Consider the following 16,897-nt stretch of genomic DNA (forward strand, 5'->3'; position numbering starts at 1 on the left):
AAAAACAAAATGCGAGGAGCAGCACAGATCTTTAGATTGGCCACTCAAAAGGAGTGGGCGAAAGTGTAGTATTGGTTTTCTTTCTTCGTTATTGAGGGATGAATCTCTTGGGGCAGTTGTATAGTTCTGTATATTTGTAAATTTTTTGGCCTCGCCCTTTGTGAATGAAACTTCATCGTTGTTCAACAATCACACAAGCCCTGCTAATGCCTATTGGTAGTTTTGAGTTATTTACAAGTTTGCCACTACCTCTTGAATTCAAACTCGTCCAACAGTTAACACAACAACAGCAGGGAAAAGATTAAGGCTCTTTAAGCTCCTCGTGATGATGCAAAGTGCAAAGTGCTCCACAAGTGCTCTTGCACCCAAGCCGTTGCCCGAGATGGTGTGTTGTGTGCGTATATGTGAGTGCGGATGGTGTGATGTCGGGTCGCCCATGCCACGTGTCTTGCATGCATGTGTGAGTTTAGATGGTGCAAGATGGTGCTTCATGAGGGTTGATGCCCGGTAAAAGGAAAAGCCTTATCCCTTTTCCTCGAACCACTCTGTTTTCTTTTTTTTTCTTTTTTTTTTGGAAAAAATCAACATGAAAACAATATTTATTCTCTTTTAAGAAGTAAAAAAAAGTTTGTGTTTAAAAAAACTTGGTCAAACTTTTCACAAAACAAACCGATTAACTATTTATTGTGAAAATACACAACAAATTGACCTACTTGATTTGGCTCAAAGCCCAAGCCTAAGTTTAACTTTACCATTGAGTTTACCTGTCAGATATTGCAAGTGACAGCCATAAATCACCTTCTGACCATTTGAGAGAAATGATCCAAATCCTGTGTATAGGGTCACACCCCTTCACAGGTCAGATTGTTATCGTCAAGAGTTTTACTGTTAGGTTCAATCAAACTCAAAGTTGCTTGTTCAAAGTTCATACAAACACTTCCCCGATGAATGGTCACCGAGTCTGGGGCGTGGCCGCAACAGCCTCCGTGGTGCCCCATTCTCGGCTCCTGGCACCCATTCACTAGGTTCCGATCCTGGGATTCCACAAGGAGGGTTTCCATGACATAAATCCAATCTATAAGAGCATACCCAAGATCATAACATGGTAACCATAGAAAGTAACCACAGGAAGATATTACAAAATCCACTAAGAATTTAAACTTTTATACAAGGTACAAGGCTCAAAAGGAAATACATAATCTGAACAATAGGCAACCCCAAAAAAGGTCCTCGGCATGCTCCTCGCTCCTCAGCAACTACGGCTGCCTAGAATCACCTACACGCATCAATCGTGCATAAGCTTATAGAAAGCTTAGAGGGTGGTGTAAGTGTGTGTAATACCAGTGCTGGAAAGAAACATCACAGAATGCAGAAGCTCGGCATGAGCCATGATCACCATTAAACAACTGTCACGCCCCAGACTCGGTGACTGGACTCTCAAGGAACCTGATTGCCGGTTCTGGCCGCAACAGCCTCCGTGGTGCCCCATTCTAGGCTCCTGGCACCCATTCACCAGGTTCCGATCCTGGGATTCCACAAAGAGGGTTTTTATGACATAAATCCAATCTATAAGAGCATACCCAAGACTATAACATAGTAACCACAGAAAGTAACCACGGGAAGACATTGCAAAATCTACTAAGAATTTAAACTTTTATACAAGGTACAGGGCTCAAAAGGAAATACATAATCTGAACAATAGGCAACCCCAAAAAGGTCCTCAACACGCTCCTTGCTCCTCAGCTACTGCGGCTACCTAGAATCACCTGCACGCATCAATCGTGTATAAGCTTATAGAAAGCTTAGAGGGCGGTGTAAGTGTGTATAATACTAGTGCCGAAAAGAAATATCAGAGAATGCAGGAGCTCGACATGAGCCATGATCACTATCAATGCCACTAGCCATACCAAGGTTAAGCAATGCAACATATGAGTACTAGGCACCATACCGAAGCGATGCACAAGAGGCCTACATAGCCAATGCCATATGCCAAGTGCAAATGCAATCATGCCAGTCCTCATATCCAGTCCACATATCCATACAGTTCCACTCTGGGGAAACCATCGGGGTCAAATACACTGCCAGCCGACTGCCGCTTTCCTAGCCGCACAGCCCAACGAGCGTAAGAGACCTCACTACCCGCCTGTGGACAACCAATCACTAGCAAGGCTCAACGGTAGCGGACCCATTCACGAGCTGGTCAAACTCAGCTTAATTATTGCCCCTCTCACTCAAGCGAGTAAGGCCACACCCCATCTCAACCGACCACGCTATAGTGGGAGACGCGGCCTAATGGTATAAGGCACTCGGCGCTCATGTTTTCCACTCGGTCTCGGCGTTGAGGCGTCTCCTGATACCATGAAGGTTTAGGGGCTTTCACCCAAGGACATCCTACGTGCCCTAAATGCTCAAGAGGTATTTCCGGTGTCCAATAACGGCCATCCATGACATACCAGTGGAGGCATCGACCCTGATGAAGCAAGGGCGAATAATATCATGCAATGCAATGCCAGATGCATGAATCACGCATATCAATCATGCATCATCCCCAAACATTCGAAGTGCTCAAGAGGGGAACTCCATCCCTCTGGGAAGCTATCATATAATGCCCAATGGCACAACCATGACCACACACACAATGTCAACCAAGCATACAATGATGTACACGGGTCATGAAGATGAATCTAGACGCGTCATGCGGCGACGTACAATGTAGTACACTCCTATCCAAGAAGGGGCCAAGTCCAGGTACTTAGACAATTTGACGCAGGACGTGAATTTAAATATGATATGCAAGATTTCAGGCTTAGATCACACCAATTCAGAAACAATCACACAAATTCTACATCCCACATGAAAACCCAAACATTCGATTAAAGGAGAATCTATGCGGGTCCAAGCCGACACAGGCTAGGACTGGACCAATAAAATTATAAGCCAAACAATGTCAAAGGGAAATAAAATCAACTACTCATGCATAAAAATCAGTCCCTAATTCAAGGGATTTTCTAATTTCAATTCAAGGAACCCTAAGGTGATAAAAAGGGGCAAATCAATTAGGGATCATGTAATATAGGGTTAGGATTCATGAAAAAAATGGCTATGAGAGGATAAAAGAGGATAAAAACCTGAACCAAAAGATGATCTCGCGTGTGGACAGCAACAATGGTCCAGATGGATGTGCGTGTGATCCCGGCCGCACGTGTGGGGGGCCCACTATTCAGAAAAAGGCCACCTTGGCCCTGGTCGGCCAGGGATGGACTCCAAAACCTCCAAATTTCAGCTCGATCCGATGTACGGTTTGTGCGTAGTGCTCCGCCGAAGTTTCAGCTCGCCTGCGGGCCGAAATCTAGAAACCTGCTTCAATGAAGAAATCTGATGCAACAAAAGGACAAATTTGACATATGGATGGTGGGGGAAGATGGAAAAAAAAGATGATGAAAGATGGGGGTGAATTGGGATCGATGTGGCTTCGCACCACGGTAGTTAGCCCTTCGAAAAGGGAGGGCTTCGCACCCACTTTTGAATTATTCCACAACTCACGAAGAGAGCAAAAAAATAAAGCAGGAATTTTGTTATTAACTTCAATGAATGAAAAGAACTACAAGGGGTGCTTATTTATAGGGAGAACCCTATACCCAAAAACTCGCACCATGTGCGACACCTATTACTTGGCGATGAAGTAAACTAAAATAAAAACCAAACAAGGAAATCTAAAGCGTTCACGATGTTTTAAATAATAACAATAAGTAAAACTTAAAATATAAAACTAATCTGACGAGTGGGCCACAATCATGAGATCCCATGGTGGGCTTTTCTTGACTCCCGGGCCACTTTTTTGAACCAAAACTTGTCTTTTAGCCAGGAGGCCCTCCCTGGACGTCGTCATCGAGCCAGATCGATGGTGGGGTCCTCCTTCTGCGTACTTACGTGCGTAGGGGTGGTGGTGTACGGGCGTGCGTGTGCACGATGTCCTCATCAATTTCATTAAACACTCTTGAGTGGGGGCCTAATAGTCTGGGGTAGCCCACAAGACTAAGGAGAACAATGATATGGGCCTAAATAGATGAAATGGGCCTAGCAAGGGTCAATGGTGGGCCTTTAACCACCCATAGAAGCCCATGGGCCTACCTTAGGGCCACCAATGTGGACATCCAACCACAATTGGTCCTCAAGAGGTAGCCCATCTCTAATCGATCGCGGGTCAAGGCCCAAGGCCCACACAACAACATAAGAATGGGCAGTCACATCAAGCCACATACATACCATGTTGGTCCTCCAATAAATGGCCCAAGGCCAATTTCAATACATGGGTTTAATGGGCAACACACATAGCCGAATTCCAGGATTGGAACCTGGTGAATGGGTGCCAAGAGCCGAGAATGGGGCACCACGGAGGCTGTTGCGGCCAGAATTGGCTATCGGGTTCCTTAAGAGTCCGGTCACCGAGTCTGGGGCGTGACATGAATGGTGGTAGAGGCATTTGAACAAACACTTGAAAGTTCATTTTAGACTCCCCCAATTTGTTATTTGGAGGATCCAAGCCATTTTTTTAAAATTCATCCATCAATAGTCTTCGTCTCTTGAAATCCCTATCATCTGTCATTTTAGTTTTCAATGCAATTTTGTTTTTGTTACAAACATGAACTCTATTTCACTTTACGATTCTATTTTAAATAATCTCTCTCTCTCTCTCACTGACCACCCCCCAAAACAAAAAAAAAAAAAACTCCAATCCCCCTAAAGCAAAAAAAAAAAAAAGAGAGATAAAAAAGGAAAGAGAAACTTTGTTCTTTTTCCTGCACATTTTATTATTTAGGAAAAGAAAGAAAGTGGTCTTATTTAAACCCAATTATGACGTCCCTTCGCTCCCTCATCTCAAAGTGCTCTATTCGTGTAGAGAGAAATGCATTCTCTACTACTTTTGGAGTTTGGGCTGTGAATAGATGGTGCAAATCCATGAATAGTGCTGTCATTTTACTGGATTGGATTGTATCCTAGGGACGATTTTCCTTTCCTTTCCCGCAAATGGGAATTATGCTAGAAGGATGTTAATCATCTTAAATAGAATGATTCAAAACAAAGCCTTCTAGTCCAATACAGGTGCAAAATTGCAATCTTCATCACCATTCCAAATCAATATTAAGTTACATGAACTGGAATTTGTAACTTTGTTGTGTTTTATGCACTTATTTTGTGTTTTATGCCCATGATACAGTGTAATGGCGGAACAACATTCATGTAGGCGACCCCAATTAATTGGGATTAGGCTTAGATGATGATGATGATTCTCATTTTGGTGATTTGCCTTTAAAAAAAAAATCTTATTTTTGTGATTCTATGAATTTAAGCGAGTTAAGGACTTCCACTAAATTGCATTTTAAATATAAACGATTTTGACTAATTTGTTGTGTGCACCGCTGTAATTTTTTCTCTCTCTTTATTTGCAATTGTATGGATTTTGTATTTTTAAAAGATAATGGACTGGCCAAAAAGAAAACAAGAACGAAGACAAAACAAAACAAAAAAAAAAAGAAAATAAAAAAAGAAGCACCCCATTAGGGCTCCTAATCCCTGATTAACAACAAAACTCGATTAACAACCCACATAACTGAACTATTTGTATTACGAAAACATCGATCATTTTTTTGCCCCAGATCAACCAAAGGATATCAAGGAGGGCAACCCTCCACTGAATCTTGCCCTTCTTCCCACAACCACTAGCATGCCAAGAAAGGAATAGGCCTTCCATTAAGCTTAGCATTGCGTAGCATATGCCGAAGGAAGACAAGATTGCGGACCAAACTTTCGAAGAAAAGGGGCAATGAAGAAACAAATGATCCACCAATTCCATGTCCCTATGACAAAGAAGATAGGCATTAGGCAGCACCATTGTCCTCTTGCGGGGATTGTTGAAGGTCAGGATCCTATTCCTGCCATCAAGCCAAGCGAAAGCCACCACTTTTAGAGGAGACTAGATTGTCGATGGTTAACTATATGGATTTTTCATTTGACCAATTACTAGTATTCTGTTCAAGGAATAGAAAATTAATTTTTCTATTTGTTTACCCTTTTTTTTTTTTTTTTTTGGTTTTGCAGAAATGGTGGTATGTGCATGCACGATGAGGCGACACCACATTACATTGACATGATTGATCAGACAACTCTTGGCCACCGATTTATTAAGGAGGAGTTTGGTCAGACTCCGAGAGTTGGTTGGCAAATTGATCCCTTTGGGCATTCTGCAATACAAGCTTACTTGCTGGGGGCAGAGGTGTGTCCTTTTCTGGCTTCAATATTTTCCTTCCATTTTCTTTTATTTTTTATTGAACAAGGAATTTTATTCATCATCATCATCATCATCATAACCATCTAAGCTTTATGCCAACTAATTTGGGTTGGATACGCAGATCTTATTCTGCTATTCTACTCTATTAATATCAGTGAGCAAAGGTCACCAAGTCTTCTCTTACTATCTCCACCCATGTTCTTTTGGGCCTTCCCCCTGCCCGTTTAGAGCCTTGAACTTGCACCAACTCCCTCCTAACCGGTGTAGGTCTTGGTCTCTGTTGCACTTGTTAAATTTACTTCCCCTCATATTACCTATTGATGCTACTCATAACTTCCGTGGAATGCATTATTTTTTAATTCTATCCTTCCTCATCTTGGCACTCGTCCATCTCAACATCCTCATTCATAATATGAACACGTTGTTCCTTAACCGCCCCACATTCTATCCCATAAAGCATGACTAGTCTTATAGCTGTTCAACAAAATTTTCCCACCGGTTTGATTGGTACAAGATGATCACATAAAACTCCTGAGGCATATCTCCATTTCTTCCATACTGTTGGAATTCTATGGGCAACATCCTTCTCAATCTCTCGACTCTCATGAATTATTGACTGAAAATATCGAAAGTGTCATTTTAGGATACTTTTTGGTCAACATTCTTAACTATCTTCTCGTTTCCACTCCTATTGTTACTTGCTCTCCATTTGCTGTTTTAGTCTGACTAATTTTAAATCTTTTAGATTCTAAAGCAACCTTCTATTAATCCAGATTTGTGTTTACACCTTTCCTTGTCTTGTCAATCAAAACTAAGTTATATGCAAACGACACACACCATGGGATCTGTTACTGCGAAGGCCTTGTTAACTCATCCAATACCAATGCAAAAAGGCACAGGATGAATGTTGACCCCTGGTGCAAGGCTACAGTAAAGAATTTTATTAAAAACAGCAAAAGGGGACCAAACCCAAAAAGAAGGAAAGCAACAATCGAGTGAAATGAAGTGTTAAGCCATGATGCAAGGTCTCAGACCACCGCATCCTACAACTCCTCCAAAGTATGGCCTTCATCTAGGAGGATACCAGCCAACTCTTTGCAAGATTGTGCCCAAGACATACTATAACTGGTATTGCTCTCAACCACCCCTCTTAAAGCCTTCACTTTATCATTGTAAGATTAGTCTGTTCCTCTCTTACCAAATCCCCCAAAGAAGAGTGAGGGAAGCATTGCCAAGAAACCTTACCTTTAGCTTTAAATGGATCCCATTTCATCCAATAATGATGCCACCACCATCCATCGATGAGTCCAAGAAACACTCGTGATTTTTATAAAAATAAAAAAAATAAAAAATCCATGAATCTCATCTGTAAACTAATAGATGGTTTACAAATTCCATCCATGGATTTGCCATTGATGCATATGTCTGGAAAATGATGGTTCCAATGAAGAAGGTGGTCGGAATTTGGAAGTGAGAAATAAGCAACCCCCACCCCACGCGCGCCAGTTCTTTAGGGCTGGTTATGAAAGTCCCATTAGGCTACCACTTTATTTCTTTCATCTTCTGCTTCCTTCTGATGGTTATCTTCTCCAGGAAACCCTACTTGCTCTCCAGCTCCATCAAATTTCTTGGAAGACAGTCCAAATCATCTTTTCCTCATGTATCTCACACCACTCCTGTACCTTTCTTATCAGTATCCACCCTATACAAAAGAGGAAACTCTGCCACCGACTCCTTTTCCCCCGCCCAACAGTTTTCCCAAAACTTTATCATAGAACCTGTCCCCACTTTAAACGCAGTACTTTGGCAAAAATTCTATCCATCTTTGTAAGATTCCCCATCTTGCATATATTTGTTCACATAGAAGTCCCAAGGCGACTCCCCAAGCCACCAGATATATTAGTCAAGTAGTTTTGGTTTTTGGTGTTTGGTCTTTTCTGTTTCATCTCCCGACAATTCTCTTATTTGTGAATGAACAGGTTGCGTATATTTTACCGTTCAATTTCATCTTTCTTTGCTTGTGGAATTTCATATCATTGTGTATGACTCTATGCTACTATCATAATTGGGTGTCTCTCCATCCACAATCTACTGCCTTATGGCACATGAATTGCAGAAGACAGCAAACAGACAATAACAAATCTTTCAACACTCCCTTCCTTCCACAGAGGAAGTTCTTCACTCAAATGTCTGCCAATGCCTGTTGTTACTCAAAAGTTCTTGGATCACAGAAGGCATCAGATAACAGCGCATTACTCTCCAAGCATTTATTTTTAACTTAGTGGCACAGAAACGTGCACATCCACATGAACATTAATCAATTTTTTGTTTTTCTTATGAGAGTTCTTAATCTTGTAAGAGTGTTTCCCCAAGCATGTATGGACACTAGTCCACCCTCTCGAGAGTTTGAAGACGTATCGGATTCTATTTATGGAATGGATATAGTATCCCAAGGTCACAATCCTACCCTACTCGCTTAACATGCATATTTGCACTAACATTGTAAGATGCATTTATTGACCAATGCATGCACACATGAATATGTATTTCACGCATGCGTCTACACAGACATTATGCAATGAAGATGTACTGCGGGAGGGAAAAGTAAACTACAGTTCTATCAATTATGAAGAAATATGTTGTGGAATCAGAGGTCGAGTGCTTGGAAAGCTCCTCATATAATGCAAGTACATGCTCGTCTGTTATTACACTAGTTCTGCATTGTCTAATGGCTGCAGCAATTTGCAGGTTGGATTTGATTCTCTCTTTTTTGGTCGGATTGATTACCAAGACAGAGCTAAGAGGAAGGACGAAAAGAGTCTTGAGGTTGTTTGGCGTGGTTCTAAGACCCTAGGATCGTCTTCACAGGTGAGTGGCTTGTTTATATACTTGGCCTTTTACTAGATTCAACTTACGAATATAGTATTAATTCAAGATCTGATTGTCAGTGTCATCATGTGGCAATTGGTCATTGAGTTTCAGTTTCCATGCACTTTAATATCGTCACATAGTAGTTGTTTTCGCTTCTCTTAATTTCTTGTGCAGATTTTCACTGGTGCATTCCCCGTGGATTATGATCCACCTTCTGGTTTCCATTTTGAAATTAATGATGATGACTCTATTGTTCAGGTAAATACTTCCTTTTTAAGAATCCTAAGATGCTTTTCAATATTTGTTCAAAGCTTGATTGTTAAGTTTCTTTTCTGGATTTGAAGGACGACATTCATCTCTTTGATTACAATGTTCAAGAGCGAGTGGATGACTTTGTAGCTGCAGCAATAAACCAGGTAAGCATAGAATCATTGTTTCTTCACTTACATATCTAGATTTCTGCCTTGATTAACATGTGACTTCTGCTTGAACTTCGGTCTCCACATGTACTTCAATCACTACTATCCTACAATTGGCTGCTTGCTTCAGAGTAGCCCTTATCTGTTGGTATTTGAATCACAATTAAACATCCCAGTAAGCAGCCAAAACCTATGTGAATTGGAGTATGGAAATGGGAGTTGGAGGGCAAAAGTTATTGTCGAAGGGGTTCTTATTTTTAAATGTAGAAAAATCCTCTCCAGATTAAAATAAATGTTTTAAGAACCGATCTGGACATCAAACTGGTGACGCCGTTGGTCTGGTCCAAACTGGTTCAACTACAAGTCGAACCGATAACCGTGACATCACGTTTGATATGAAGTTATCTTTTATATGTCTACTCAGACTGGTCCAACCATCGTCTTTGCTGGTTTGACCTGGTTCAGTCCAGTTTGGAGGGGTTTTAGACTTCGAACAGTTTGATTTGAAGCTCCAGTTCTGGTGAAACATGGTCAGACTGTATGGTCTGGTGGTGGTTTGAAACACTGATTAAAATAGTCCAAGCAAATGCGTAAATGCATGTTCTATTTCCCAACTTTTTTATGCAAAACCGATGCATGAACTAAGTAACATGTGAGATCAAATAATCAAATCAAGATATTTAACAAAAAAACACAAACGTCGCTATATTCATCACAAATATCATGAAAATCATGTATAATCCGGACCTAAGCTACCAACATCGTAACACAAGATCATCAAATAAAATAGAAACTAGGATCTAATAGATGTAGGGACATTCAATTAGCATAGGATATAGTATATTTCAAAATAGGAAACCTAATACAACCTAGGGTGAAAATTAGGGTTTTGGTAATTTTGGAAAAGTAGGAAAATTGGGAATTTTAGGTTTAGGGTTAGGGTTTCGAGGATGGAAGAAAGGGTTTTTGATATAATGATGGTGGGAAACTAAAAGGGGATGGTGAGATTCATACGTGTGGCCGTACAGACACACATGTAGCGTAGGAGGATGGATTTAGGTTGGTTAGGGTTTGGATTGTGGATGGGTATGAGAAAGTTGGGTTTGCGAGAAGACAAAGATTTGGGATAGAAGAATTAAGAATCTGAAGAAAATACCTAGATGGGGAAGAAAATAGAAGATAGTGTTGGGATAGATGGAGACCTCGCACCTCCATTGATGAAAATTAGCCTCGCACCAATCTTCCTTCTAAATCGTATGGAAGTATCTTCAAATCGCATGAAGATGGGAAAGGAAAGTAATAGCTTTTTTTTTTTTTTTTAATCACAAAATTCAATGGGAGAGAGGTCACACGCCCCCCCCCCCCTACTTTTTATATATCCAAGAAGTTTCAAAAATTACAAAAATCCCCCTATCTTATGAATTTTAATAAAAATAGCCCTAGTCTAAATAAAATCAACTAAAACACTCATGATGTGTCCAAATATAAAATAATCAAAAACTAAATCCGAAAATATGATAAAGTCTAAAACTGATGTGGATGATCACTGGCCCGATCATGTAAACCTAAAAACCTGAAAACCCTAACCCTAGAACAAGGAATTCCAAACCCTAATCTCCGAAATTCTGTAAACCTTAAGTCTCTAGACCCTAATTTTTTCAAACCCTAATAAAGCACAAGTGAATCCTTGGATTTATATCAAATCCTATGCTAGATAGAAGTTCTAACTTCCATTGGGCCGTTTCTGATCGATAATCTTAAGATCCATCTGCGGGATTGTGATATGACCTTGAATTTGAGCATAGTGGATTACTTGATTTCTTTAGATTTGTGATAGATTGGCAATATCTTATATTTTGATTTACTCTAATAATCCGTTTATTAATTCATTCACATCATTATAGTCTAGGCTATCTGTCCTGCATCAGGGACTAGATCTCCAGATATAAGATTTAAGAAGACAACACTCAGCAGATTCCAAATCAGATTGAATAACGCATGTTGCAGTGTATACTAACAGCTGAAAAAGACAGATTCTCAGTTTTTGAAGAAGGCCAAAAAATTGTTTCTGATTGGCAAGGGTGTCTGTCAACAGGGAGAGAGTTGCAGGATCTTCTCCTCGGATTGAAAAGCACAGGCTGCAAATAGCAGCAGAAGTTACAACAGAAAATTTTCTTCCTTCTCAGATTGGTGACAAACTGACAATGGAGATCACCAAATCAAGAAGAGAAAACAGCAATGCTCATAGTTAATTGTGGTAGCTGATTTGGAGCATTTAAAAAATAACATCAAGGAATTGATTGGCAATGTGGGTCCAATCATCCATTCTCAGATACCAAGATGCAAAGAGGAAGTGGAAATAGAAATATGGAGATTTCACTTTCTTCTTGTTAAAGTCCCTTGATATTACATTGATATGTCATCCTCTAACGGCTCGAGCTTTTAGAGAAAGTGGTTATTTGACATGGTATCAGAGCGGAAGGTCTTGTGTTCGAATCCCGGGAGTAGAAAATATACTTCAGTAATATATTCTCCCACGGGGGGCCATTGTTTATGGTGCGAGTGAGTGTCCCTCCACCCTTGCCCAATATGTTCCCCTGTGGAGTTCCACCCTGCAAGTGTGGGGAGTGTTAAAGTCCCTTGATATATATTGATATGCATCCTCAAACGGTTCGAGCTTTTAGAGCAAGTGGTTGTTTGACACTTCTATGCATTCTCTACCCCTTTTATAATTAGGGTAAACCAACACCAAATGAAGAGGACAAGAATGCCCCTACTTAATTAAGAAAATTACAAGAAAAAAACCCCCACTGTTAAAAAAAAAAATCCCAAGAATTATGCTATGGTATGCACCATACCGAGTCATCTAAACCAAAGTTGTTGGCCACCATTGTTATGGTTTAAACTGCTGCTCTCCAGCTCCATCGAATAATTTATGCTAGCTGTTTAAAGATTCCACAGATACTGGTCTGCCTAACAGATTGACCCCTCTGGTTGTGAGGATAACATTGCTGCACCAAATATTGCACTCTGAATTTTCTCTGCTCCTGGAGATGCAGCAAATACAAATATTGCATTTCGTTTGTCTTTTTTTAAAAATCATATCCATGCATGCTTTAAACAGAAATATGCTAACAAGCTGCACATGGTGTTGTAGGCTAATGTGACTCGTACGAATCATATCATGTGGTGCATGGGGACAGATTTTAAGTATCAATATGCTACCACATGGTTCAGGCAGATGGACAAGCTCATTCATTATGTCAACAAGGTATCCTTTGGAAATGCCTTGAGGTTCTTGATTGAATAGGCTTCTATTTTGTCAGTTTGGCTTGCATAATATTGCTTTGAGTGCAAAATGTTGTGCTGTTACCTAGTAAACTTCTGCTGTTCAAATGTTACGAGAAGCGAGAGTGTCCTTTTTTTTAGCATGTCTTTTTGCTTCTTCGTGTTTATGCAAAAGAGGAATAGGTAAATGATTTTCTTTATTTTGTTTAATTGGGGGCTAAGAATGTCTAACATGGTTTTAAGACTTGGATGAGTTCCTGTGTGTCTCCTCGGGCATGAGGACTCGTCCGAGTTGACTCGTACTCAGCCGGACCCAATCTGGTTTGACACCACAAGTCAGCTGGATGTCACTCCTGACTAGGTTTTAAGGCTCGGATGAGTCCCTTTGTGACTCCTCTTGGCACAAGGATTCACTCCTGACTAGGGCAAGTTGGGCTGATTCACCCCCGACTCAACTGAGTCGCAAATTGACATGAGACTGTTTGAGTCAGTCTTAAATCCATGATGCCTAAGTTAAGCAGTGGGCAGAATATGTATGAAAGTAGCTTTTATAGAACACGAAGTAACATAGATGATGATGAGGATTACATATGATAATGATCACATACATGAAACAAGCTACTGGTAGATGGGAATTTCATGCCATCCAATTAGATGTGTTAGACCCACAATACATGGAACAAGATCTGCAACAGTTGTGATCAGGATTGTACCTCACAAATGATTGTGGCCAGGATTTTCCATCACAAATGATGTGTAGCCTGGATGCATCCAGTGTTCGATGTATCGGTATTGCTACATGTTTCGCTGCCAGGGATACAGAAACAATATCGATATCACACCAGAAATGTGGGAAAACATTGGGAAACATGGGGAAAACGGTGGAATTTTTCAGTGAAACTTCAGGAGATGCTAAATACTCATATTTGCATATTTTGGAATTAAAAAATTGCAAAAAGAATGCATAGTTAATAAGTTTCCATTTAATGGGGGCCTAAAAATAAGTGCTGTTTGTAAGAAACAAGTCCAACCATCCCATCAATCCATCCAATCTTCCATTCAAACATATTTGCCGAGAAATCGTTGACAATTGGAAAGGAAACAAAAGATTGTGGTCTAAATATCGTCAATGTTGCGATAATGATAATATTGTGATATGATTGATATTATCATTGACAACACTGCATACAACCATGTGCTCATAAAAAAAATAAAAATTGAAATGGAACTTTTTTTAATAAACAGATTTTTTGCGATATCAATACATTGGCAATGTAATCGAAATATCACCGATACACTGGCGATACAAGCAACACCTGGAATTTACACGGTCGAAAATATTGGTGAAATCGATAAATCGCCGATATTAATACATAGGTGATATTTAATAATACATCGCCGATACGTGGAATTTCTGAGACTACTAGTGTTATCGCCTTATCAGTATCGCCACCAGTGTTGTCGGTATCGCCAAGCTGGAGATACGGATGATATCGGGAATATTTTTATAATATTGGGGATACTCCGAACAATGGATGCATCACACCTCAAACTTTCCTATAGAGAAGAACAAGGCTATCTCATTGTCTTTTCAGTACTGGGCTTACTTGTCACTTTTGTCCTCTTTGTGATCTGTCTATTTTTCATCCTTGACTTTCATATTTGGTAAGGTGAATTAGTAGTTGTTTCTTTACATGTGATAATCTTGTTCTCTCACTTCTCATTTTGGAATTCTAGAACTTATTCCCTGTTATTAAATCACTGATTTGGGTGTTTTTAGGATGGGCGTGTCAATGCCCTATATTCAACGCCATCAATTTACACCGATGCAAAACATGCGGCAAATGAATCCTGGCCACTGAAAACTGATGATTACTTTCCGTGAGTAACATTTGTTGAACTTATAGTGAAAATTAGTTACAACAATATTTTTTGCCTATTTATTTTTTACATTCAGAAGTATTTATTTCTTGGACATTTCAGTTATGCAGATCATGCAAATGCATATTGGACTGGATACTTCACCAGTAGACCAGCACTTAAAGGCTATGTGAGAAGGATGAGTGCTTACTATTTGGTAAGATTTGCATGCTCTTTTAATCTATATCAAGAACCAAGTTTCTCACAAATTTCCCTGTAGTTGTGAGATCTGTGTTGGTTATGGGATTCTGATGTATGTCAGGCAGCAAGGCAGTTGGAGTTTCTCCTAGGGAGGAAAAGTTCAGGGCCCAAAACAGACACTTTGGCCGATGCTTTGGCCATTGCTCAACATCATGATGCAGTTAGTGGAACAGAAAAGCAACATGTGGCTAGTGATTATGCAAAACGCTTGTATATGGGCTATGCAGAGGTGACAAATTTAGCTTGGGTCGTTGCACTGTTCTTCTAACATTGCTTTCTTTCTCCATTTCAAGCTTGAAAGTTCATATTCTATTATTGTTATTGTTATTATTATTATTATTATTATTATTTTGTTTGTAGGCCGCAGAGGTGGTTGAATCTTCCCTTGCTTGCTTGACAGAGTCAAGTTCAAATGCTGGATGTGACCACCCAACAACTAAATTTCAACAGGCAAGTACTAATTAGCTGCTCTGCTATTGAGTTGTTCATACTTTCTTATATATCAGCAGTTATCATGGCCAATATATTCTTAAAGGTCTTTTGTTTCAAAGTAGTGTAGAATAACCACATATCATATTCTAGTGAATAAAGATTAAAAGTTGTGGATGGAATTGGATCAAGTCGGACCAAGTTTCTTAAGATGCTGTCGAAATTTAACTGGCAAGTAGAATAGGGAATGAGATTCTAGGAAGAGAGGTAGAAGAAGGGGAAGAAGAAGAGAGATAAAAGAAGAAATAGAGGAGAAAACATTAGGGCCAACGTTCATAATTAGTTGAGCTTTCATCATGCTTAAGGGACGTCAGATACTTTTAACTTCCTTTGTCTTGTAGGAAGCACTTCTACTAATGTGGCCCATTGTAAATACTTTGCATTGTTAAGATTGATCAATGTAATTTGAAGATTCATCAGCTAAGATGAAGTCAAAAGACCACTCTTAGCATCATTCTTGATGTTCATATTTAAGGAAGGGAAGAAATCAAACACATGGGGAAGAACTTGAATTTGAACTCACCCGGCACTAGCTTTACACAAGCATAGATCGATGATCACCAACACAAACTTACGGACTAATTAATGATGAATATGTAGAAACCTCCACTTGCATTCACAATCTCTACACCTGCACTTGATCTTAAAATCTGATCATAGATGCACAATGGCCGATTTTGAACCATTATTTAGTTGTGTGCGTAAGTGGGCCTCAAGCACAGTCACAAGGAACAACCGCAAAACTCACCATATGGTAGTTGAACATCGGATGAGGGGATTTGTGTTAACCAGAGAGAGAGGAATGAACAAGATCTAGATCTTTTATCACTTTGATTCTATGTTTATAAAGTGAGATTGAAGAGGAAGAGAGAATATAAGGAGAAGAAAGAAAAGAGAGAAGGCTCAATAGGTGATGATGCTCCTAGCCTCTCATATCATTTATCATTAGGGTTTCCCAATATATGTGAAAGCAATGTTCGTAAGACTGATAGTATCGGTGTCACGCATCAGAGAGAGAGAGAGAGAGAGAGAGAGAGAGAGAGAGAGAAGAATGAACAAGATCTAGATCTTTTATCGCTTTGATTCTATGTTTATAAAGTGAGATTGAAGAGGAAGAGAGAATATAAGGAGAAGAAAGAAAAGAGAGAAGGCTCAATAGGTGATGATGCTCCTAGCCTCTCATATCATTTATCATTAGGGTTTCCCAATATATGTGAAAGCAATGTTCGTAAGACTGATAGTATCGGTGTCACGCATCAGCGTTACGAACCCCCCTGGAATAACGTAAAAATTCTCGATTCTTGCATATCGTGTGATATATCGCGCAACATTGCAAATTATCGTGTTCAATTGGCAATGCATTACCACTTATCGCAATTTATTGAGAGAATTTGCCTGGTTTTTATACTCTATTGTTGAT

At 39.8% G+C, this 16,897-nt stretch overlaps 1 protein-coding gene across 2 annotated transcripts in view; it reads left to right on the forward strand.

Annotated features, from left to right (window-relative positions):
* The window catches only part of LOC131246631 (alpha-mannosidase At3g26720-like), a 69,389-nt gene that overhangs the window by 10,578 nt on the left and 41,914 nt on the right, over positions 1 to 16,897 (forward strand). For both annotated transcript variants that reach the window (XM_058246951.1, XM_058246952.1), the window contains 9 exons: positions 6,100 to 6,274; positions 9,038 to 9,157; positions 9,335 to 9,418; positions 9,505 to 9,576; positions 12,737 to 12,850; positions 14,648 to 14,748; positions 14,851 to 14,944; positions 15,050 to 15,217; positions 15,349 to 15,438. In XM_058246951.1, the coding sequence (XP_058102934.1) occupies positions 6,100 to 6,274; positions 9,038 to 9,157; positions 9,335 to 9,418; positions 9,505 to 9,576; positions 12,737 to 12,850; positions 14,648 to 14,748; positions 14,851 to 14,944; positions 15,050 to 15,217; positions 15,349 to 15,438 (1,018 nt within the window). The remainder of the gene's footprint in view (positions 1 to 6,099; positions 6,275 to 9,037; positions 9,158 to 9,334; positions 9,419 to 9,504; positions 9,577 to 12,736; positions 12,851 to 14,647; positions 14,749 to 14,850; positions 14,945 to 15,049; positions 15,218 to 15,348; positions 15,439 to 16,897) is intronic.

Source organism: Magnolia sinica, chromosome 5 (genome assembly GCF_029962835.1).
Source record: "Magnolia sinica isolate HGM2019 chromosome 5, MsV1, whole genome shotgun sequence".
Lineage (NCBI taxonomy): Eukaryota > Viridiplantae > Streptophyta > Magnoliopsida > Magnoliales > Magnoliaceae > Magnolia > Magnolia sinica.